At 42.0% G+C, this 23,149-nt stretch overlaps 1 protein-coding gene across 5 annotated transcripts in view; it reads right to left on the bottom strand.

Annotated features, from left to right (window-relative positions):
- Positions 1–1,967: 1,967 nt before the first annotated feature.
- The window catches only part of LOC117412588 (1-phosphatidylinositol 3-phosphate 5-kinase-like), a 45,714-nt gene continuing 24,532 nt past the window's right edge, over positions 1,968–23,149 (bottom strand). For 3 of the 5 annotated variants that reach the window (XM_034021090.3, XM_034021082.3, XM_034021108.3), the window contains exons 24-42: positions 22,958–23,136; positions 22,513–22,626; positions 21,801–21,909; positions 19,787–19,938; positions 18,277–18,367; positions 18,009–18,069; positions 17,339–17,488; positions 16,704–16,824; positions 16,497–16,592; positions 16,103–16,180; positions 15,642–15,736; positions 11,647–11,811; positions 9,154–9,213; positions 8,365–8,541; positions 7,317–7,420; positions 7,097–7,225; positions 5,915–6,176; positions 5,334–5,408; positions 1,968–4,195 (exon numbers count right to left, since the gene is read on the bottom strand). In XM_034021090.3, the coding sequence (XP_033876981.3) occupies positions 4,080–4,195; positions 5,334–5,408; positions 5,915–6,176; positions 7,097–7,225; positions 7,317–7,420; positions 8,365–8,541; positions 9,154–9,213; positions 11,647–11,811; positions 15,642–15,736; positions 16,103–16,180; positions 16,497–16,592; positions 16,704–16,824; positions 17,339–17,488; positions 18,009–18,069; positions 18,277–18,367; positions 19,787–19,938; positions 21,801–21,909; positions 22,513–22,626; positions 22,958–23,136 (2,334 nt within the window). In that variant the 3' untranslated portion in view covers positions 1,968–4,079. The remainder of the gene's footprint in view (positions 4,196–5,333; positions 5,409–5,914; positions 6,177–7,096; positions 7,226–7,316; positions 7,421–8,364; positions 8,542–9,153; positions 9,214–11,646; positions 11,812–15,641; positions 15,737–16,102; positions 16,181–16,496; positions 16,593–16,703; positions 16,825–17,338; positions 17,489–18,008; positions 18,070–18,276; positions 18,368–19,786; positions 19,939–21,800; positions 21,910–22,512; positions 22,627–22,957; positions 23,137–23,149) is intronic. The other 2 variants (XM_034021116.3, XM_034021126.3) reach the window with 1 other exon arrangement.

The raw sequence follows: 23,149 nt of genomic DNA, 5'->3' as shown, positions 1-23,149 counted from the left end.
CCTTCACTGCGCAGCACCATCACTCACCACCGTACCGACTTCTGAAGAGCACGGTTTCGTGCATGGGACGTGGATTGTGGATTATAATAACGGTTTTGGTTTTGGGTTTGCAAGCCCGCCTTTACCCCCCCCCCCCCCCCGATACCATCGTTGGTAGAGAGCCCTTATTGTTATTTATTAAAATACAACACAGACGTTTTTGGGAGAAATAGCGTTTGGACATTGTCTTTGTTACCTCACCACTCCCACAGTCACAAGCACACACCAGCTGTTTGAAATAATGGGTAAAACGTTACATAAGTCTTACAGTATATGCATGTACTGTTCAGTTCCAAAGCACTCCAGTCCTAATTAGAAAGTCCTTTATGAGTGAAAGGCCCAGTAGGAGACTGCAGGTCTGTAGGACAAAAGAAAGAACGTTCCTTTTTTAGCTTTGAAAAGGACGTGTTACGCTTGCTGACAGCTGCAAGAAGCATAACATGTGGAACTCCAGGACAGAATCTGGCGGGATGCGTGGGCTGATTCCTGAGCGTACTGTTTGATATTGAGTTCCTGGGATCCCTTGGTCTTTGTGGTCAATACAGTGACTGGCCAGCATGTCCACAGCTGCAGCATGTTCAGGAATAATAAAAGAAACACAGCACAGGTGAATTCAAATCAACCGGCACGGCAAATCCGCAGGGATTGCACCAACTATCAATTACATTCATCCCAGGATAGATGTGCTGAATGCAAATCAGAGGGGACTCCAGTGGTTTATAATGCTCTAACAAAATCCATCTGTATTCATCTGTAGGGTACTGGATGATCAAACTGAACCGTTAGCTTTTACACTGTGTTTGTTTGTAAAAAAAAAAAAAATATATATATATATATATATATAAGCTGTCAGTACTTTTTAAACACTTTTTCATGCACCTCATTGCAAAAATATGAAAGTTCGCATCATTTTTATTTGTGGGACACATGCCCCTTGTACCTTAAAGGGTTAAGCACGTGCAAGAAGTGTTTATGAACTTGTTTTTTTTTAGATATGATAAAAAATGACGTGCAGGTGCCATAAACACCCAAACAGTCTAAACAGAGAAAAGCGGTCGGCTCCCAGATCAATCGTTCCAATCTAGCAGAACTGCAGAATGCAGGTTTTAAAGAAAATTTACATCCAAAACATGACTTGGCCAGTCCGTCACTATGGCCTGATCATTAGTAACAGGATGCATGGTATCCTTGCTGTCCACAAAACGATTCATCATCTCCTCAATGATATGTTTCCCGCTCTCCAGCATACCTGGTGCTTGGGCAGACTGATATTAGAACCAAATGCAACAGATTATTCAGGGCTTCCCCGTGATTCCTGCAAAACACCTACTTCAACGTGATGGTTCAAAGGGTCTTTTCACACAAGCTCTGCAAACATAAAGAAAGTCTTTCTTTTGTTCCGGTGTAAGCCAAGGTTTTGCATGAGACCCACAGGCATTCAAAACAAGTGGCATAAAACAAAGGCAGGAGGGGACGTACAAACGTGCCAGCTCAGTGTTTAAGGCTCCCTTGTAATGTATCTAGCATTGATCTTTTTATTATTATTATTTTCCACTTGCCTTACTCTAATTCCTCATGAGACTGTGCTGCTGTATCCAGGCCTCGCAGGTCTGTGTGAGCGCAGCTCCCGTGCTCTCTGAATAATGGCAAAACCCTCCTCCCAGGTGAGTCTTAGACATTAATTAATGATCTGCCTCCCTTAACCAGACCTCGTTAATGCCAAAGCTTTCATCAGTGTGCAGTTCAATAGTAAAATGAGCGCTAATTCATATATCTCGCAGCACAAACGTGGGAATGGTCATGTGATTAATTAACAAGTAGAGTTTGATTTTGAAATACATACAGTATACAATTTTTTGCTCAGTAAATACAGTAAAACGTTGATTATTTTCACACCTACACACACAATTCATTAACGACACAAGACATGTGGTTAATATTTTATTAGATTCTCTTTTTAAAACACTACATCTTGGAGACGAGGAGGTAAATATAACAACATGTCTATAACATCATCATCCAACTTGACTATTATGTACATTATTATACATTAGTGCTCCTCAGTGTTCGACAATTAGAATATCCCTAGGTGTTATATCTTAGTATTTGATCGATCCAGATTTTAAAAAGAAAAATAATGATTTGCATATATAGTCTCCAAACTGTATACCACTCTCCACAAAGTCATCTATAAAACACAAGCTTTGAATATAAATCAGTGCAGGCAAAAATCTGAACTGTTATCTTAAGAAAGAAAGTTTATATGAACCAGTTCCAGGTGTTTTATGATCTTTACGGGTCAATGTAGTTATTAAGACCGCTGTCATTGTTTAGCACCACCAAGAACAACTCTGTCTTCCCCTTCACATAGACTTACCTGTGTTAGGTTAAGTTACTGTAATAGTAATGTTGTGGCTTAAAACAGGATTGCATTCGATCATGAACCTGATTCATTCCTATTACAACCACAGCCTGACTTCAAAAGGAATGTTTTTTCAGTTTCAAAAAAGTGGCACTGCTCAACTACCTGCACACAGACGGCTTCAATTCAAGATAACTTCAGCACAAGGTCAAAATGAGTTTGTGAATGTAGAAGACATGGAAACTTAATATTCTATTACACTTACTACTGTAAATAATAAGACTAGCTAGTGCTATTTGCAACCTTCTCTGCAAGTGCTCATTGATTCCACTGAGAGCTCTCCAAATACATTAGGCTACTTGACTCCATACACATTTCTTATAAAAGCACGTTTTAAAATGGGTAAACAAAGAGGAAGATATGTAAATGCATGATGCTTATTAAAGCCTAACATGCTTCTGACATCAGTTAATGGCGAGGGAAAGGCAGTTTCCAGCCCCCTCCAGTTCTGAACAAGGGTCTAGATCATAGCCACTTGAAAGGCTGTTTCAAACAGTTTATAAAACATCTAAACTCATCAATGTAGGAAGCAATGGCCGTGTGCCAGCTCTATTTAAAACAGACAGGTATTCCTGTTTAACCACAGCAGTTAATGAACAGAAGCCCTCTGAAAGAGTCATTTCTCAGTCAGCCCAAAATCATGATCTACACAATCTAAGCTTTACCGGTTTACAACTGGCCAGTGGATATAGGATCTGCATTACAGAAGACACTGAAAACAGAAAAGTATTGTTCTAGTTAAAAGAGTATTGTTGTATCAAATATCTGACCATATTTATACTTTACTCTAGGCAGTTCAGACCACAAATAAACATTTTCTGAACAGTCACTGTCAGAGACCTGGAGTTATTCCTGGACAGTACTCCTGTTACCAACACTGCACATCTCATTGCTAGCTCAAACCACTATTCACCTGCACTAAACACATGGTGAGACTGAAGACTCGGGTTGCTGCTGTTGTATCTTTTTGTAGACGGGCAAAAATATTTCTGAGGTTACCTCTCCACAGTTAAAAAGCCATGTGTCTTTTATAATGTACTGGGTACTGGATAACCGGCAGTGCTATAGACCGTATGGTATAGTAGGTAACATTCCCTAACGTAGAGAGGCATTGATTGCTTATGATAAGATAAGAAAGAAAGTACACCCTCTCACTGTAAAATCTGTGTACATCTGTATCCAAAAGCAACTACATGATTCAGATGCCACGACTGTGAGCTCCAGACAAGGCTGGTCCATACGATGCCAAGCCTCATTTTCATGAGCTTCATTCAGCCAAAGCCACGTTGAGAAGAGAATAAATTAACAGCTCTCTTCAGTCCTCTTCAGCCCAGACCAGCACGCCAATTACAGGCTTGATAATGATAAAGAAAGTATGAATTACACCGCAGACTTCTCACAGCTGTTTCTTCCAATTCATAATGTCTTCCACCTCTACAATATGGAATCCACTTACAGCGCATGCTTTTAAAGACAGTTCCATTTATTTGTTTTATTTTTTTTCTACTTGGTTTCTGAAATGCAAAGAACATCTCTTTTTTGCAAATAAATAAAAGGAATTCTGTAAGTTTGTTTATATATATAAAAAAAAAAAAAAAAAAAAAATCCTGTTCCTATATCAACAGTTCACGCCCAATCCAGTCCAATGATCCGGTACCATTAGGAAGTACTTATCCATTGCTTCACAGAACCGAGTCCTGTACAGCTCTGGGGACACTACAGTTGGCATTTTACCTGTTAATAAAACAAAACATTTATCTTTTCAAACACAGTACCATACAAAACTAATTCAAACAAACACAAGCCAGCATAACAACACAATATCCAGAACAAAACTCATCAGCCTAGCATATTAAAAAGCATGTGATTTTAGCCACATATTAAGGTTAATTATTGCAGCACCAAAAGGGTCAAAGCCCCTAGGCTCCCTGAAGCACTGGGCTCACACTTCATGAAGTATACTGGGCCAGCCACACTGTACTTACCAACACTGTGTGCCATTTCCTTTTGTAAAAAGAGCTGCTGATATTGGAAAACAAGCTGCTAATAAAACACAACTAGCAAGAAATAGCTAAAGCATGTAGGAGCTCTTAAATCACAAAGGATTTACAGGGAGGCTTTTAACATCAACATTAGGAAAACATCTGCTGTAAATGGCAGGGATGGAAATAAGACTCCTATTGCATAGCAGACAGATCCATTCCTGAGTTTAATAAGACACACCTGAGCTTGTTACCTATACACTGTGGCTAATCAATCTCGTAGTAATACCTGCAATAGGTGAAATTGCTATACAATAAGAGTCTTATTTCCATCATATTTAAAGACCCTACTATCACCTACAGAATTGAACCTTATTAAACAAACCGAAAAAAATAAATAAATTCAGGGGTTGTGAGAAACTGCACAACTGTGTAGGAGACAAACCAAAAACACAGGTGGTCTGATACCTCGGAAGAACATTTTAAACAATTCTTAAAAAGACAACACTTCAGCACATGAACATGTGGGAGGATTCAACACAAGTTAGGATTTTAATTGCATTGAGTTTTGGATCCACGGCATAGCCCTGAATTTCTGCAGCATTCTGCATTTCTGTCATGCACATCGATGCCCAATGAAAAGCGTATTTATGGAAAATGAAAACACTTATTTGCAGACAGCTGCCCATAGTATACAGATCTAAACCTGGAAGCTTGGCCTTTGTCTCAGGCTCGTGGATGTCTCTGAGCCAATTAAATTACGGCTGGTAGGGATCTGGCCAATTAAATAGTTTGCAAGCTACGATTTTGAGGATTCAGACTTGGAGGTGAAACTTTTCTCGTGATGTCAGGGAGTCAGGTGTATTTTCAAAACCCCAAATGCAACTCACCTTGTCCACCCAGGATTCCTGTGGACTTTACAACCATTTCAAGCTTCTTGTCCCACGTAAACGTCCGGATATAATCTAAAAAGAAAGAATGATCATATTTAAAAAATCAACAGTGTCTTTTTGTAGGCTCTAGGATTTATTTGAATTTGTATTATATACTGCTCTATTCATGTTCTTCCTTTTTGCATATTCATGGGCACTGTGCAATAAAAGCTTAACTGAATATAGGTGGAAGATGAAACACTGAACACATCTTCCATGGCTATCCCTCGCCACGCCTGTAAACCCCCCAAAAAAACATGCAAAGCTCAAGCACCAAAACCAAAAGTGTCTTGACTTGAGTTTCGAGTGAACTTGGAAGATTTTACCTACAACCATTTTCTCTGGAAAAAAAATAAATAAAGCGTTCTGGAGCAGCAGGGATACGCAGCAATGCAAGCAGGGATACGCAGCAATGCAAGCAGGGATGCGCAGCAATGCAAGCAGGGATGCGCAGCAATGCAAGCAGGGATACTCAGCAATGCAAGCAGGGATACTCAGCAATGCAAGCAGGGATACGCAGCAATGCAAGCCAGTCTCACCGATGATACCCACGACCAGCTCGTCCGTGGAGTCGTCCCGCCCCACCAGCAGGGAGTAGTCGATGATCAAGTGGCTGGAGAGGAAGTAGGCGTCGCTGTGAATGGAGGCGCGGAGCACAGACTTGCAGTGGGAGCGGATGTAGAGTGGGCTGTCCCGCATCAGCTTCAGCAGGTTCTCATCCAGCAGCACCACTTCACAGCTCTCCTTCCCAGTGTCCGTCTTCACGTTGCGGTTCCGCAGGGACCCCTTCAGGTCAAACACCTACGAGGGGAGGGAGGGCGTGACAGTCACTACAGCACGCTTAAGGGACAAGGTCATTACATTTCCATTCTAAATCCAACATGATCTGAAATCTCATGGAATTGAGAAGTGGCATTCTGAATACAGTACCTGTGTTTGGAATGCACTATGGAAACCATCATTTCAATTTGTCAACCTTGACTTTAAAACATTGAATCAGAAGAGATATAGGCACTAAAAATAAATGTATTATATATGTTATGGGGTCCCATTGAAAGAAGCTGTATATGTATTTTTCAATCTGGAAAAGAAAAATGAATATCTGGTACGCTTTAATAGAAATGTGCTGGATATATGCCTAATTGCTGAACTGATCCTTTTAGATAATGCATACAGCAACAAGAAGAATGCATGTGCAGTGAAGCATGTTACTGGCTTTTCTTATTCAAACTGCGTATTCTGCCATACAGAGATAGTCACTGCATCAGAGAGGGCTCCTTTCAGTACCTGATCACACACAGGACTCCTCACAGTACCTGATCACACACACACACAGGACTCCTTACAGTACCTGATCTCACACACACACACACAGAGGACTCCTCCCAGTACCTGATCAAAAAACAGGACTCCTTACAGTACCTGATCTCACACACACAGGGCTCCTTACAGTACCTGATCTCACACACACAGGGCTCCTTACAGTATCTGATCTCACACACACAGGACTCCTCCCAGTACCTGATCACACACAGGACTCCTTACAGTACCTGATCTCACACACACACAGGGCTCCTTACAGTACCTGATCTCACACACACAGGGCTCCTTACAGTACCTGATCTCACACACACACAGGGCTCCTTACAGTACCTGATCACACACACACACAGGACTCCTTACAGCACCTGATCTCACACACACAGGACTCCTCACAGTACCTGAGCCATTTTACGACCATAGAAAAGATTCTCCATGACCAGCAGATCCAACTTCTTTTCTGTGTTGTTCTGAGAATTTTTATAGCCGATCCGATAGACGCCAAGAATCTTAGCCAGAGCTGTGGGTCTCTGAAACACATTTCCACATCGTGTTCAAAAACAGAAGAGTATCTGAAAAATCATCTATGTGAACGACTGCACTGCTGAACACTTGAGTTACCTTCTGCTGCACGGCTCCTGTAATGTAGGTGAAATAATGCGGAGCAAAGTCTAGGAAAGACTGAACTTCCAGCCGAGGCATCTGCTTCAGGATAAACCGATCATCTACAAGCGAGAAAAAAACGAAAAGGAACCGGCAATGTGGCACCGTTTAAAAACACTAATTATATATATATATTATACACACACACACACACACACATATATATATGAAATAATCGATATTCTACACTTTGAATTACCTACAATTCGTAATTTTAGATTAAATAAAATTAGAAAATATACAATACTGACGAATAAAGGAAATTAACTGGATAAATAGACTCAATACCACGATGCCTGAAGGTTTAAATAGAAAGGAACAGTAGATTGTTATTATGTAGTACATTACATCGCAAGCACATTAATAGATTTAAATAGAAATAAGTGAGTGTGGTTACCATGGCATCCAAAGCCTACAAGCACCTCCACTGTTTGTTTTGAAACATCCTTTCCCTTAACTGTGAGTCAGCTTGCTCAATGGAAGTTCTAACATGATTTTATGGTTAGGAGGCAATTGTTGAAAGCATGCAATGAGTCATCTCAGATTATAAACCCGCATTAATGGACCTCAGTTCTATCTGAAACATTTAGAACCCTGTGAACCAACAGGCTCTGGACCTCAGTTCAATCTGAAACATTTAGAACCCTGTGAACCAACAGGCTCTGGACCTCAGTTCAATCTGAAACATTTAGAACCCTGTGAACCAACAGGCTCTGGACCTCAGTTCAATCTGAAACATTTAGAACCCTGTGAACCAACAGGCTCTGGACCTCAGTTCTATCTGAAACATTTAGAACCCTGTGAACCAACAGGCTCTGGACCTCAGTTCTATCTGAAACATTTAGAACCCTGTGAACCAACAGGCTCTGGACCTCAGTTCAATCTGAAACATTTAGAACCCTGTGAACCAACAGGCTCTGGACCTCAGTTCTATCTGAATTTCTAGTAAGTTTCAGATGGTTTTGTGAAAATGAAGCACCATCTACATGCAGCCTCTCGCTTTTACCCTCAGTGGCATAGAAGACAGCACCAGATTTGCCTCCGCGAGCCTGCCAGTTGACACAGTGGGCCAGGGAGCGGATAAAATCGTCCGCTCTGCTTTCCATGATCTCCTCCCGCATTTTGTGGAATTCCTCTGCATAGTAGATCCGGCAGTAGAACTTAGCATTGGCATCTGAAAACTCTGAAAAAAGCAGAGGGGGTTTAAAACATGCTCAATGTGCTGGTGTAGTTCATCCTGCACTGCAACAATGTTTAAACTCTCCAGCACTAATTATACCTCATTGTACCGGCTTGGCATGGCATGCCATGTGTCAGACACACGTGCTTCTACTGGTATTGTAAGTGTTCAAGTGGACACAGAGAGTGCCTATAGTGTAGTGTGTTAAGCCAAGACAATCCACAATGGATGCATTTAAACTGGTGTAAAGCTAAAGCCAGAGTGGAATCATTTTACATTAAAACATAACTCCTTAGTGACTGCTTGACTTGCACCATTCCTCACCCGTTTAGTTTTCTGTGTACCGCAGCACATCAGAAAGCATACGGTGTTGTTTACATTCCCTAAAAGCATTTTAAACTTTAGGTAAACAAGCTTTCGTTTTCAATATCCAGCAGCAATAAAATATTGTTATGCAATTTTGAATTACCTACAGACCGACAAAGCCAATGACGTAATCTGAAAACATGTCAAGTAGAAACTCAAAACTGTAAGTACTTGTACAGGGTGTGTCTAATACAGTAGTTCCTATGTGGCTTAGTTTGGAGCCATCAGCCCTGGGAGCTTTTCACTTACGGAGCTCGATGTGGGGATTGCCCAGCTGTTTCTTATGTTTGTCACCCCCATCTGCCTCTTCTTAAAGAAAAAAAAAAAAATAGATATTTATAAAAATGACCAAGAACAAGCAAGCACAATGCAGGACACTTCTAGATTTCCAAGCAGTCCAGTTTTCCCAATTGCTTAGTACGTCCAGCGCAGCAGTATAGAGAGGGACAAAATTATTACATTCAGTTTCAGAAGTAAATCGAGTAAGGCCCATTGGGCAAAGGTAACCAGAGTTAGAGCAGACAATACAAGTCAAGTCAAGTTTCCTTATCAACTTGAGCAGTGCACTGAAACAGACTGAATCAGCCACTTTCTGCCTACTGAAACATTTTAATTACAGCCATTAGAGATACAAACTTGTGACCTATTAAAACATTTCTTAAGAGCGGGGTACTGCAGCACTTGGCATTTCCAGAGGTTGCAGAAACAAATGGTTATAAATTGAATCTGTATCATGTATTTAGCAAAATATTAAAGTTCCACGGGCCCTGTTCTCTTTAGGAGTACATTTTACAAGGACTGTTTTTACTAAAGCCCCTATTAATTAATTAAGTCAAGTTTGCAGCTCATGGATCCATTTTCATTGGTTTTAGAGAGGGATTTGTTCATTTATTAAAGCACTGTTTCAACAAAAAAAAAAAATGTAAAACCACTCTTGGAAAATAAATGTCCTTAGCAAAATATTCCTTAAAACAGTTTAAGATTTGTGACTAGGGCCCCGTATCTCTGTAGCAAGTCACCTAACTAACATAGAGGCTGTCGGTTAACCAACTACGCAATTCACAAATGTACAAAACGGTCGAAAAAGTGATAGCTCTAAGGGCTAGTCTGCAGAACAGAAACTTAACCGCCTTGCAGACATGCCGGATCATATTTTGTCCAACCTCCGTGGAGGGAGTGGTGAGAAGTAAATACTGCAAACTTGTTTAGTGGCTGTGAATGAACCACCAGTTGAATTATAGGAATTCTTATTTGTTCAATTCAGGGATAGCTGCTACAACCCACTGGTGTTACATGAATGCAAAAGTGCACTTTAACAACACGCAGGTCTGGACATGTGGGAATCGTCTTGATGTAGGATCTGTACAAGATCCAATAAGGATAGACTGTTTTTTACTTTGTTAGCAACTACACGACATTCAGGAAACTTCTGTGGACTACAAGTAGCACAATACAATACATCATATCACAGTACATAATGAGTCGTTTCATCCCTCACCTAAACCCCTAGAAAAGGACATATTGTGTATCTCAATCCTGACCGTGAGAGTTACCACGGAGGGCAGTTCAAGTTCGCTACAGCGTCTCGTTCAATGGTCAATAAAATGTTCAGTTTGCAGTTTGCAGTGCTATAGATTTGCAGTTCTATTGATCGGCAGCATTCAACTCTGAGAATTCCATCAGCATCGAAAACCACTTAGGACTGGGAAGAACCAACACACATAAAAGATTACTTTACAGGACACCCTATAAAATATGTTAATATTATAAACTGTACATTCAAAAAAGCACAGAGCAGAGGGGAGGTTGGAGGCAGGGTGGTAGGAGGTGGGACAGAATACGTATTGGACCAGGCATAAAGTCCAGTAACTGGAATTTATCACTTTGTATGCCTGTAAACAAACAAAAAAAAGCTCTCCATTTGAGAATATTAGTGATGCGTTCAGGGAAATAAATCAGGCTAAAGCAGGAGTGATGGTGCCGCACTACATGTGTAAGAGTAGAGAGCGATGGTGCCACACTGCATGTGTAAGAGTAGTGAGCGACGGTGCCGCACTGCATGTGTAAGAGTAGTGAGCGATGGTGCCGCACTGCATGTGTATGAGTAGTGAGCCATGGTGCCGCACTGCATGTGTAAGAGTAGTGAGCGACGGTGCCGCACTGCATGTGTAAGAGTAGTGAGCGACGGTGCCGCACTGCATGTGTAAGAGTAGTGAGCCATGGTGCCGCACTGCATGTGTAAGAGTAGTGAGCGACGGTGCCGCACTGCATGTGTAAGAGTAGTGAGCGACAGTGCCGCACTGCATGTGTAAGAGTAGAGAGCGACGGTGCCGCACTGCATGTGTAAGAGTAGTGAGCGACGGTGCAGCACTGCATGTGTAAGAGTAGTGAGCGACGGTGCCGCACTGCATGTGTAAGAGTAGTGAGCGACGGTGCCGCACTGCATGTGTAAGAGTAGAGAGCGACGGTGCCGCACTGCATGTGTAAGAGTAGTGAGCGACGGTGCAGCACTGCATGTGTAAGAGTAGTGAGCGACGGTGCCGCACTGCATGTGTAAGAGTAGTGAGCGACGGTGCAGCACTGCATGTGTAAGAGTAGTGAGCGATGGTGCCCCACTGCATGTGTAAGAGTAGTGAGCGACGGTGCCGCACTGCATGTGTAAGAGTAGTGAGCGACGGTGCCGCACTGCATGTGTAAGAGTAGTTAGTGCAGAAAGGGGGATGCTGCAGCTTCAGGCTGTACCTGGGGGCTCACTCCCATGATTGTCTGCCCCCTCCTTCCCCGACTGTCCCATCTGATAATAAGCAGTGTCTGCTGACTGCACAGGCTCCCTTCTCACAGGGCACAGGTCAGGGCTGCTGCCCCCTGCACCACGGAAAAAAGACAGCACTCCTGAAGTCTTTCTGGCTGAAAAAATCAAAGAAACAGTTTACTAGGCAATTGGTGTTTCCTTCTGTTTCAAGATCGTTTGGTTATTTGCTTGAATTATGTTTGTGCTTCAATTTGGAACATGCAGATTTTTCAAAGACAAAGCTATGGATGAGATATTGCTGCTGTGTCCTGGTACGTAATCACTGCACATGTTTTATTATATTTTATTTTATTGTATTTTTAAATTTGGAATCGCCAATTATTTTTTCTCATTTTCTCCCCAATTTGGAAAGCCCAATTATTTTGTTTCAACCCGGTTCTCCGCTGCCACCCTCTCTATGACTTGGGAGAAATGAAGACAGACACACATGTCCTCCGAAATGTGTGCCGTCAGCCGTCCGCTTTTTTTCACTCTGGCAGGTGCCCGGACAGTCGACAGGGGTCGCTGGTGCTTGGTGAGCCGAGGACACCCTGGCCGACCTAAGCCCTCCCCACCCGGGTGACAGTCTACCAATTGTGTGCCGCCCCCTGGGAACTCCCGTCTACAGTCGGCAGTGGACTAGCCTGGACTCGAACTGGCTACCTCCAGGCTATAGGGCGCATCCTGCACTCCACGCAGAGTGCCTTTACCGGATGCGCCACTCGGAAGCCCCCTACTGCACATGTTTAAAACTTAATCCTATGGTCTAGCAGCAACCAGAGTATGTGACCACCAGCAAAGGCATCAGGACACAGCAATTTATCTACAGTGTTGCATTTGAAATATCAAAATATCGTCAATTATCAAAAATGTTCTCAGAGCAAAAAAAAAAAAAAAAAAAAAAAAGCCTAACCCTTTACTGCCCTATTTAATGCCTATTTTTGTTGGACACTGGGCAGCAAAGGGTTAATAAAGCCAGTAGGAAAAAGTATTCGATTCCATTTGAAATATCTAGTAATGAAAAGAACATGACTGTCTCTGTTCAGGGTGGTACCCAGGAAGCAGTTTGCAGTTTGCTGATGTGTTTTTCTGTATTTTATGGTGTGTTTTTACAGCGTGTGAATGGGGCTGCAGCGAGGGGCAGTGGATAAACAATCCCCCCTTCCTGCCCTGCCCTGGAGGCACCGGGGGTATCCATGCTCATTTAATGCTTGGCATCTCCGAGGGGCCGCCAGCAGAGATGCCCATTAGTGATAAAGCAGGGGTTGTGTTTTTGAAAACACTTCTCCACAAGGAACAGGGTTAAAACTCTTTAAAACTAGGGGGAAAGCATTTTAGGAAAACGTATAAAATTGGGATTGGATTTAATTTAAGGATATTTAAAATGTATGTAGCCAGTTCCTTCAAAAGCCCCTGACGGCTTCCCACTTTAGACAAATGTCTTTATTTTGTACCATTATGTAGAAAGCACATACATTCTGACTGCTTAAAAGCAGACCCAAGCTTTAGCATCTCTTTGTTTTCTTTTCAAATGATCCTGTATTGACTGTTCAGCCCAAAGGAAAAGCATTAAGCTATAAAAAACTAAACCAAACGAAGAATTAATTGCAAAAGCAGATCACAGTTTGGTTCAATTTGGAGACTATTGGAATTTGACTCTGCTACGGAAACAAAAAATACTGTAATTAGAGAGGAGCAATGGTAATTCAAGAGAAAGAATAAAAAAAGAAAGCTTTCCGATGGACTGTACTGATCTAATTTCAGCTCCTCGGCTGCTGTGCTCGCTGCTTGACTGCACTAAATGCTAATGTGTGAAATTAAATAAAAAAAAAGGATTTAAAAAGATATCTGTAAATAGCATGAATAAAGATCAACGACTTTGAATGCAAAACCCATGAAGCTCTCGACTCCGCTGCCTCTGCCCGCTATTAAAATGCATCGCAGCCCAGTTTTCTAAACAAAACTATAAATGTTATGGTTTAATAGCTTATTTCCATAGAAGGCATCTGAAAAGCACAAATGCAGCATTCCTCTAATACAACCCAATCACTCCAGAGAGAAACTCAGCAATTCAAACTAAGCTTTTATTTATTTACATGTTTAATTTTTCCACCTTGGATGTGGTTGTATCAGCTGGTATATCCAGAATGTAGCTTCATCTAGATTATACTATTCATAGCACCGAATACCCGATACACACTCAAGGGGTTCCTAACAACTTCTCAGAGATTAAATCCCAGATCTTTCACACTCCCCTTCATATTCCCCTTAGCTATTATTAACCTGTAGTAAATAACTTCAAACCAAACTGAGTACAAAGGCACTCCTAGGGATAGTGTTCTACCCTCTATCTCTGCTCTTATTCATTATGTGTTACTGTTGCAGCACTGTCAGATATTTTTAATAAAGTCACCAATATCTTTGGGGGAGTCACTGAGCAAGCCTGAACAAGATGGAATTTCTGTAATGAGGTTTGTGTAAAAATGGCCAATATGCAGTTACACTAGTGGTGTGCATCAGTAATTAACCCACCCCCACTCATTTCAAATCTTGAACAAACTTACAGTGACAACATCTTGTTAGAAGACAGCCATGCTAAAACTGTACAGCATTTACATACTTGAAACACTTCGATCACCACCTAGCTTTTGTATCTGACTGTACCCCCTCGTGCAAATAAAACTCTCAAAAACTGTGCAGTTCAAGTAAGGAGCCAAAACCTATTTATCAACATCAGCATCTGGACTTTGAAAATGCCATTAAAACTACTTCAAGTTACTTTTATCTTTTTTTTTTCTTTTATCATGAATATCAGGATAAAATAAGGTACATTAGAGTGGTCCTGAGTAAATGAAGGATGTGTGTAGATCAAAGGAATTTCCCAAACATGCGGAGAGGCAGGATTTTGCTGATATCAAGTCCCTGCCATTCTAATAGATCTCAGTAATGAGAGTTGTGTACAGAACAGACAAACAGTAATGATCTCAGTAATGAGAGTTCTGTACAGAACAGACAAAGAGGAATGCCCTATTTAAATACTGAAAGAGGCCTTGCCTGCGTCTGAACAGGGTCTCTCTCTCCCCTATTCCATGTGTGTTTTCTACAGATCACAGTGTGAACAGGGTGTCTCTCTCCCCTATTCCATGGGTGTGCTCTACAGATCACAGTGTGAACAGGGTCTCTCTCTCCCCTATTCCATGTGTGTGCTCTACAGATCACAGTGTGAACAGGGTCTCTCTCTCCCCTATTCCATGTGTGTGCTCTACAGATCACAGTGTGAACAGGGTCTCTCTCTCCCCTATTCCATGTGTGTGCTCTACAGATCACAGTGTGAACAGGGTCTCTCTCTCCCCAATTCCATGTGTGTGCTCTACAGATCATAGTGTGAACAGGGTCTCTCTCCCCCCTATTCCATGTGTGTGCTCTACAGATCACAGTGTGAACAGGGTCTCTCTCTCCCCTATTCCATGTGTGTGCTCTACAGATCACAGTGTGAACAGGGTCTCTCTCTCCCCTATTCCATGTGTGTGCTCTACAGATCACAGTGTGAACAGGGTCTCTCTCTCCCCTATTCCATGGGTGTGCTCTACAGATCACAGTGTGAACAGGGTCTCTCTCTCCCCTATTCCATGGGTGTGCTCTACAGATCATAGTGTTTTGGGAACACAGAGGGTCTTCCAGCAGGATAATTTAATCCAATATAAATTATGAAAATCTAATTCTCCTGGATTGGATCACAGGGTTTTTTACTGCCATTAAATAAGCAAACAAAGCCTTGTTTATATTGGTTAAAAAGCTGCAATCTTACTGAAAACATTTTGAATGTGCACAGCCAAGCTTGAGTAAAGTGGACACTCACAATAACGTGTGTGCTGTTGGTAAAACTCCTGGAGCAGGAATGACTTGGGCAGATATAACTGGCAGTCAGTAAAGCCCCAACACTTACTTGGTATGTCGGAGTCCGTGCTGCGATTGAGCTGGGCTGTTACAATCTCAACCTGCCTGGCAGGGCTGCTGGTTTTAGCTCTGCTTTCCGTGGTGCTGAAAAACAATTCACAAAAAAAAACAACAACTGTGTCGATTAACAAAATGTATTGCAACCTTCAAGTTCAAAATGAATTGCTCTTAAAGAGAGTTATTTGTTTTTTGACTGTTATTGTAAGGAAATGTATAACTTTAGGGTCTAAAAGATGGAAATGCAGACTGATTTAGAATGAATAATTTGATGGAAAGCAGTGGTCCTAGTAATAAAGACTCACAGGTTTATCTAAAAGCTCAAAAACACTTGGATAAGACTGACTGTATCTAGTGATTTATTATACGTGATAAGGTCCAACCTTAACAATTGTAATAGTTGTGCTAAGGCGTTTCTTTCAGTGGTGTGCAATATCACCCGAACAGCGCTACCTGTGAAGTGGAGGAGGTCCTTCCTCTCCGGTGCCCTTCACAGACAGCTCCTCCAAGGCAGTCTTGTACTCCTTGCAGCTAAATACATGGATTGAATAAAGAGGCAGAGTTCAGCAATACACAGGCAGCATTCAGCACTCCCACAGGCACATCATGGGAAGGGAGTGAAACTAATGCTGACATTAAAAACACAACCGTGTACGACTGTGGAAGCATGCTGCAAAAGAAAGTCCTGCATTACCCATATATTTACAGTGCACTAATCCTTGTGTGATAACTTATTATGCAAGATGTGTTGGCATGATATAAAACGGGTCACTACAAATGCAATGTGTGGGCCTTTTTTAAAACCTGAAATCTAGCTGGTGCTCTGGCCCTAATCTCTGGAGAGTACCTGAGTGCAAAGGCAATGATGGAGCTGGGCTCTTTCTCACACACTGCAATGGGAACCCGCTCGTGTTCGTACATCAGATAGTGCTTGTCCGGCTCGCTGTCACAGAGAGATGCAATGAAACACTGTTACAAGTGCGCCGGGAAGGCATAAGGCTTTTTAATTCAAATAGGCTGGACTTTGAATTCAAACACATCTTCTATTACTTACAATGGGAATGGGATGGGGTTGTAGCTGTTACCGGGAAGCAGGTTTGCAAAAATAGCTTTCATGGTGGATTTCTCCTTGACTTGACCGTCTGTCGAACCCAGTAAATGCCCATCAAAAACATCTTAAATCAAATTTAAAAAAAGTTAAACCATTACTTTATACAATCGTAATATAAACACCAAAGAAAGGATCCCCAAACCCTAATGCTTTGCTTCCACCTGCCACAGGGATCGAGTTGAAAGTGATGTGATAGCGATCTTGTCAGCAGCAGGGTAACATCCCTGTGATTTGTACTGGGACTCTGACTGGAAGAGACTGGAATAGGGGCTGCGAGTCGTTCAGAATGAGGACACAACAAGCGTCCGTACGCAAATGACACGCGGTGACACACGTAGAAACAAGACTTACAATGAAGAGGGAAAGCCTGAAGGGATCCAATAGATTGTTAAATCCTCAGATTATTATTGAATGCATACATTGAACCTGCTTCCTGGTTCTTCCTCAGTACTGTACCTGTTTAACAAACAAACCCTTTTCAAAATCAGTCTTTAATGTCTATACAGAACTGTCCTGGCCTATTTTGTCCCTTGCATGACAGATTCACAAACTAGTCCTTTGTTTTTTCCTGGTTATACCTTCAGTTATGCTGCTCGAGTCCTGGTCACTCGTGGACGATGTGTTGGGGAAGGACGGCCCAGAAGAGAGCTGCTCCACGGCTCCCTCTGGTGGAGAAGGCAGCTGGAGCAGGGTGGAGCTCGAGGGCATGTTGCTGAGGTACCGATCCTCTGAAATTCAAAACAGAAAAGTAGGCAAAAAAATCCAGAATCCAATCCAGCATAAGAGGTGGACATTTTCTAAATTGGAGTCTGTACAAAAAGCAAATAAAATAATCGACCCATGAAAAGGCAGAATTAAAAGCTGAGCAATGCGTGCAAGGCTAATGCACGCAAAAGGGGGTCCATGAAGTAACACCAGATGTTATTGTTGTTCACGTACTTTTTTCAGTGCAGTTGTGCTCCTGTGTGGCTAGAACAGTCCAGATCTTGTTCAAGCTCGGTCTCTGATGGTTCAATTGATCCTCATTGTTCACTGCAAGACTTTGGGACCTGCTATAAGTGAACCCCACTGCCTTTGTGTCTACAGACCCTTCACAATTCACTGCCTTCAGGACTTCAGTTTTTGTCATCGGAAGCCCATTACAGTTAAGCAGGCAGCCATGTCAAATGGACAATGTACACTCTGTGTTTAATATTTATTAGCATGACTCAGAATGCTGATTTTTTGACAGAGCAAACTGTCACTCACCTTTATCCCCATTCTGCACGACAGGAGAGGCATTGCGTGGAGAGGAATCAAGTACACTGGTCTAGGGAAATCAAACAAACAAATTCATCATCCCTGATAGCACAGTACCCCAAACGAGGCAGCTGTCATTCAATCAAGTGAAATTAGAAATCTGCACGGCAGCTATTTACTGCCTTAACAAGCAAACCCTCTCTACATACACTAGCATTCTCTAATTTTCTGAAATACACCAGTAACATGCAGTGTGAAACGGATGGACAAACTGCACCTTGCTTTCCTCGGCCTGCCTGTGTCTCCCGGGGCTCGGAGGGACAGATGGACGCTTTCTTCCCTTCTCTTGCTGGAAAAGATCCTGCAGCCTGCAAAAAAATTATAATTAAAGTCTGCACCAAAAGCCAGCAGCATGACAATGATTTGAACACTAACCTTAGGAATTTATTTTAATTAAATTCAAGACTGCAGCTGTGCGTTTAAACTTTTTTCTTTTTCTTTTTTTAATCTCTGTCAAACTACAAAATTAGAAACCTGGGGGCATTGTCAGGCAAACAAGATTATATTGTGCTCTCATGTACATCTATACTCCTCTGGTAAGAGACAGAACTCTACACTCTTGACTTGTGTTTATCCTCCTTTCGTAAGAGCACGTATGTGTTATTTAAAAAAAATATATAGATTTTACATTTTTAATTCAGCCAATGTCTTTCATCAAGAAGAATGACATTGTTCTCCTTCAACATCAAGGACCCTTTGATCTTTTACATGTTGAACAACTTGAGCTTTTAGATGTCTCATCTCTATCCCTTACCAGGGATAGACGGTATGACGCAAACCTTCAAAAGCACTTAACCCTTTGTGATGAATATTAACCCTTTGCAGTCCAATTATTTTGACCATGTCAGGATGGTCTGATGTTATTTAATTTTGAGGAACAAAATAACACTTTAGACCGTGTGCTGTTCAAATTGAATTAAAGTGACTGTATTTACATAAAACATGTGTTTCAAATCACTATATAATCAAAGTGATGCTCTTTATGCTATTCACAGATGTGTGATACTTTTCAAAGCAGACACCTATCTATCACAAAACTATCTGTGCTTAAAGGTGCGTGTCTCCACCCCCACCCCCCTCGCTTGTCGTGATCGCTTTCTTCATTTTCCTACTCTGACTCGTCACTTGAGAAAAATGAATTTCTTCTTCACTGGATTCTTCGAAATAGTCATCTAAACTACTTTCATAGTCACTGACTTCTTCCCCCATCATCTCTGTTCTTCAGACTGCCGTGTCTTTCTCTGCCATGATGCTCTCTCCATGTCTGTCTCTGCGCTTCTCTGTTCAAATAGTTTTTCTTCGTCTTCTTTCTGATCAGAGACGATTGGGCAACGCCCTCTGTTGGCTTTCTCCTCTCAGAGCCGACACATGACATGTTAAAACAGTTTTTTTTGCGACATCAGATGGAACAGCAGGATTTTTGCCTTGTCGGACCAGGTCCGACAAAGGACCGCGAAGGGTTAAACGTGTGCATGTAGGGCACACAGTCATAACATTTGCATACCAGATTAAGGAGGGCGCTGTGAAACCACTGACAAAACCTGGAATTAAAGGACGTCATTTACCATGAATCCCTTGCAATTCCTGTTGAACGGGTGCATCCCGAAGTGAGGAATGTCAGCCAAGCATTGCAGCCGCTGGGGTAAACAGTGGACTTCAGCAATTCCACAGACACGCTGTAACAGGGGCAGGGATTGAGACTGTGTTTTGGGCGGTGTAAGAGATACCTGTTGTTCCAGGACTGCAGCATCTCGCACAGGCTCTGCTTCTTCACGATGATGGACTCGAGCGCTGCCTGCAGCTGCTGGGGGGTGTCCAGAAAGGACAGCAGCCTGGCCTGCAGCTTCTCAATCCAGTTCTGGATTTCCACCTCCTCCATCTGCAATCACAGAAACACATGATTCAATCCAGTTCTGGATTTCCACCTCCTCCATCTGCAATCACAGAAACACATGATTCAATCCAGTTCTGGATTTCCACCTCCTCCATCTGCAATCACAGAAACACATGATTCAATCCAGTTCTGGATTTCCACCACCTCCATCTGCAAATCACAGAAACACATGATTCAATCCAGTTCTGGATTTCCACCTCCTCCATCTGCAAATCACAGAAACACATGATTCAATCCAGTTCTGGATTTCCACCTCCTCCATCTGCAAATCACAGAAACACATGATTCAATCCAGTTCTGGATTTCCACCTCCTCCATCTGCAAATCACAGAAACACATGATTCAATCCAGTTCTGGATTTCCACCTCCTCCATCTGCAATCACAGAAACACATGATTCAATCCAGTTCTGGATTTCCACCTCCTCCATCTGCAAATCACAGAAACACATGATTCAATCCAGTTCTGGATTTCCACCTCCTCCATCTGCAAATCACAGAAACACATGATTCAATCCAGTTCTGGATTTCCACCTCCTCCATCTGCAAATCACAGAAACACATGATTCAATCCAGTTCTGGATTTCCACCTCCTCCATCTGCAAATCACAGAAACACATGATTCAATCCAGTTCTGGATTTCCACCTCCTCCATCTGCAATCACAGAAACACATGATTCAATCCAGTTCTGGATTTCCACCTCCTCCATCTGCAATCACAGAAACACATAAGCACTGAGCCACGCTGCTCCACGCTGGTGAGAAATCACACGAGCGCTCAGTGCTGCACTGCGTCAAGAACGTTGTCCAGTGCATTGCACTCACTGATATTTAGTGGCAGATCAAAATGCCTCCAGCATTTAAATATTAAAAGCAAGGCTGATCATGGCCTTTTACATGCTTTTAAAAGACCAAAATACCCTGAATACACTTGCTTTTCTCGATTTCATGTTCTTTTAATGATTTAAAATGACCGCACCGTTTAGATGAACCGACACACTCTCAGAGATGCCCTTTAACAAATGGCTTGTTTTCATAAAAGCAGGATCTGTGGATTCTTTTTTCTTTTTTTTTACCTTTCTGCTAGACTGGGACAGTGAAAAAAGCAAGATTTGAAAATAATTAAATTAGACTTTGTTGCTGTTTTAAAATTATAAAGAAAAAAAAAACTGCAATCAAATACCCTCTTCAATCTCAGGATCTTATGCATTTTGTATTGCACAGCCTGAAGAAGGTTTTGATTTAATAAACCCTAATTAGAAGCTCTAGTCTTGAACAACACACACCGATTGCAGCACACCGATTTCAATTTATTTTTGTAATTAGCTGTTTTAGCAATAACTGCGAAAACCACAACTGCAGATACACGACAATATGCTGTAAACCCCAAAACATATTCCTTAAGACTAAAATGCTGTGATGGGTTTTCATAAAAAGATTCAGAGATACAGTATATTTTTTGTTTTGTAATGTACACTAAGAGCCTTATAAAAACATAGCAAAGTGCAAGCATTGTAAAGCACAGAGAGGTACGGTAGAGCAAATACAGCATAGTGAAAGCAATGTAATGAATAGCAATATATGTTAAAGCGTATTAATAAATATAGCAAACCAGGGTAAACCATGGTAAATGCGTAGTATAATGGGAAAAGCGTGGACAAAATGCACAAGTACCATGGTAAACTTTTATAAGGGAAAGCACACATGCAAAGAATGTTTCCTTAAGTAGATGAGGGCACTTTTTCCATGTGTTTATTTCTGGAACCAGCTGTGCACTGCTTGAGTGACAAGCCTTTTCCAAATACTTGTGCTGTACCTGGACTTTCAATGTTTCAACCAATCAAATCACCTCTTTCTGTGCAAACAAGTCTTCCATCTTCTCCTCCCTGGTTTTGCTGAAAGTGTCTGTCTTGAGCGAGGTGAGCCGGTCGTCTATAGCCAGGTACACCTGGGATACTCTGCAGAGACAGTGAGGAACAGGTCACTGCCAGTCTGATTCGCACTCCTCCCCAAGGAAGATACAAACAGCACTGCCTAAAAGAGACTGCAAACTGGCAAAGGACCCTTGCTGAAATGTTTGTTTAATTTTGCTTCAAAGCTGTTTTTTTTTTTTTTTTTATTATTATCTTCAGATTTAAAAGCTTCCCCAGTTCCTGTATTCCAGAAGACCTTTCCTGCTTAAATGTATTGGAAAGGTCAGGGCTGCAGAATAGCAGCGCACACGCTCACAGTGTGCTCTGAAGGATCTGGTCAGGACCTGAACATTCTAGCTGTAATTTTTGGGGAGCTGACAGGATCATTCTCACGTCAGCATCAGCTGCTGCCGGAAATCCCCTTCTTAGCTATTTCTTTTGCACAGCTAATCGAATCTCCTATCAGATTCCAAGTGAAATAGAAATCTTAAGCCTAGGCTATACATTTTGTCTTTAGTTCATTATAAATGTGTAATTATTTGGTTCCGGAAGGTTTGGTGACTGTGCCCTTAAGATTTTGGATATTCTGCTGTCCTGAGGGTGGTCATATAGGTTGAAATTGAAACTCCAGAGGAACCGGACACTTACTTTTGGGAAAAGTCTTTAAGGTCCTGAAAGAGGCTGCCTTTCGAAGGGGTCTGCTGCTTAATGTAAATTTTGGGTGGGGGGAGGCAGACTTCAAGCAGCCGGACAGGAGTGTAACTGCGGGAGGTTAGGAGAAACATGAGAGTTCTGTTTACAACAGTCACTGCCTGCGGGAGGTTCTAGAGAAACAATGACTATACAAGTCTGGGTTGATAACAGTCATTGCTTCAAAAGTTCCTGAACACACGCTGAAGTTAAAAGACATTTACTGATGCTAAAAGAAATGTGTTTTTATAAGAAATGATGCTCAAGTTTGCTAAGGGTTATAATGCAAATATGTCATCACTGTCGAGTGAAATAAAAAATAAATACATAAATAAAGCCAGGCGCTGGCTTTACTACTACCCTTGATGAGAAGCAGCCATGTCTGGAGTGAAGCAGCCCGTACCTGAAGGACGCCACCATCTGGTTATAGGAGAAGTACTGGTGGTAATCGTTGTGGACGGAGTGCCCGCAGGGCTCGACGTTGGCTCTGCGAGTGTACTGGTGCCCGTAAAAACGCAGCTCCAGGTACTTTGCAAAGGACATGGACCATGAATCATTGGAGAGGGGGACCACCGGAGTGACCTGGGAATTACAT

The sequence above is a fragment of the Acipenser ruthenus genome, chromosome 10 (assembly GCF_902713425.1).
Source record: "Acipenser ruthenus chromosome 10, fAciRut3.2 maternal haplotype, whole genome shotgun sequence".
In the NCBI taxonomy this organism is placed as follows: domain Eukaryota; kingdom Metazoa; phylum Chordata; class Actinopteri; order Acipenseriformes; family Acipenseridae; genus Acipenser; species Acipenser ruthenus.
This window is presented reverse-complemented; position numbering and strand designations above follow the sequence as displayed.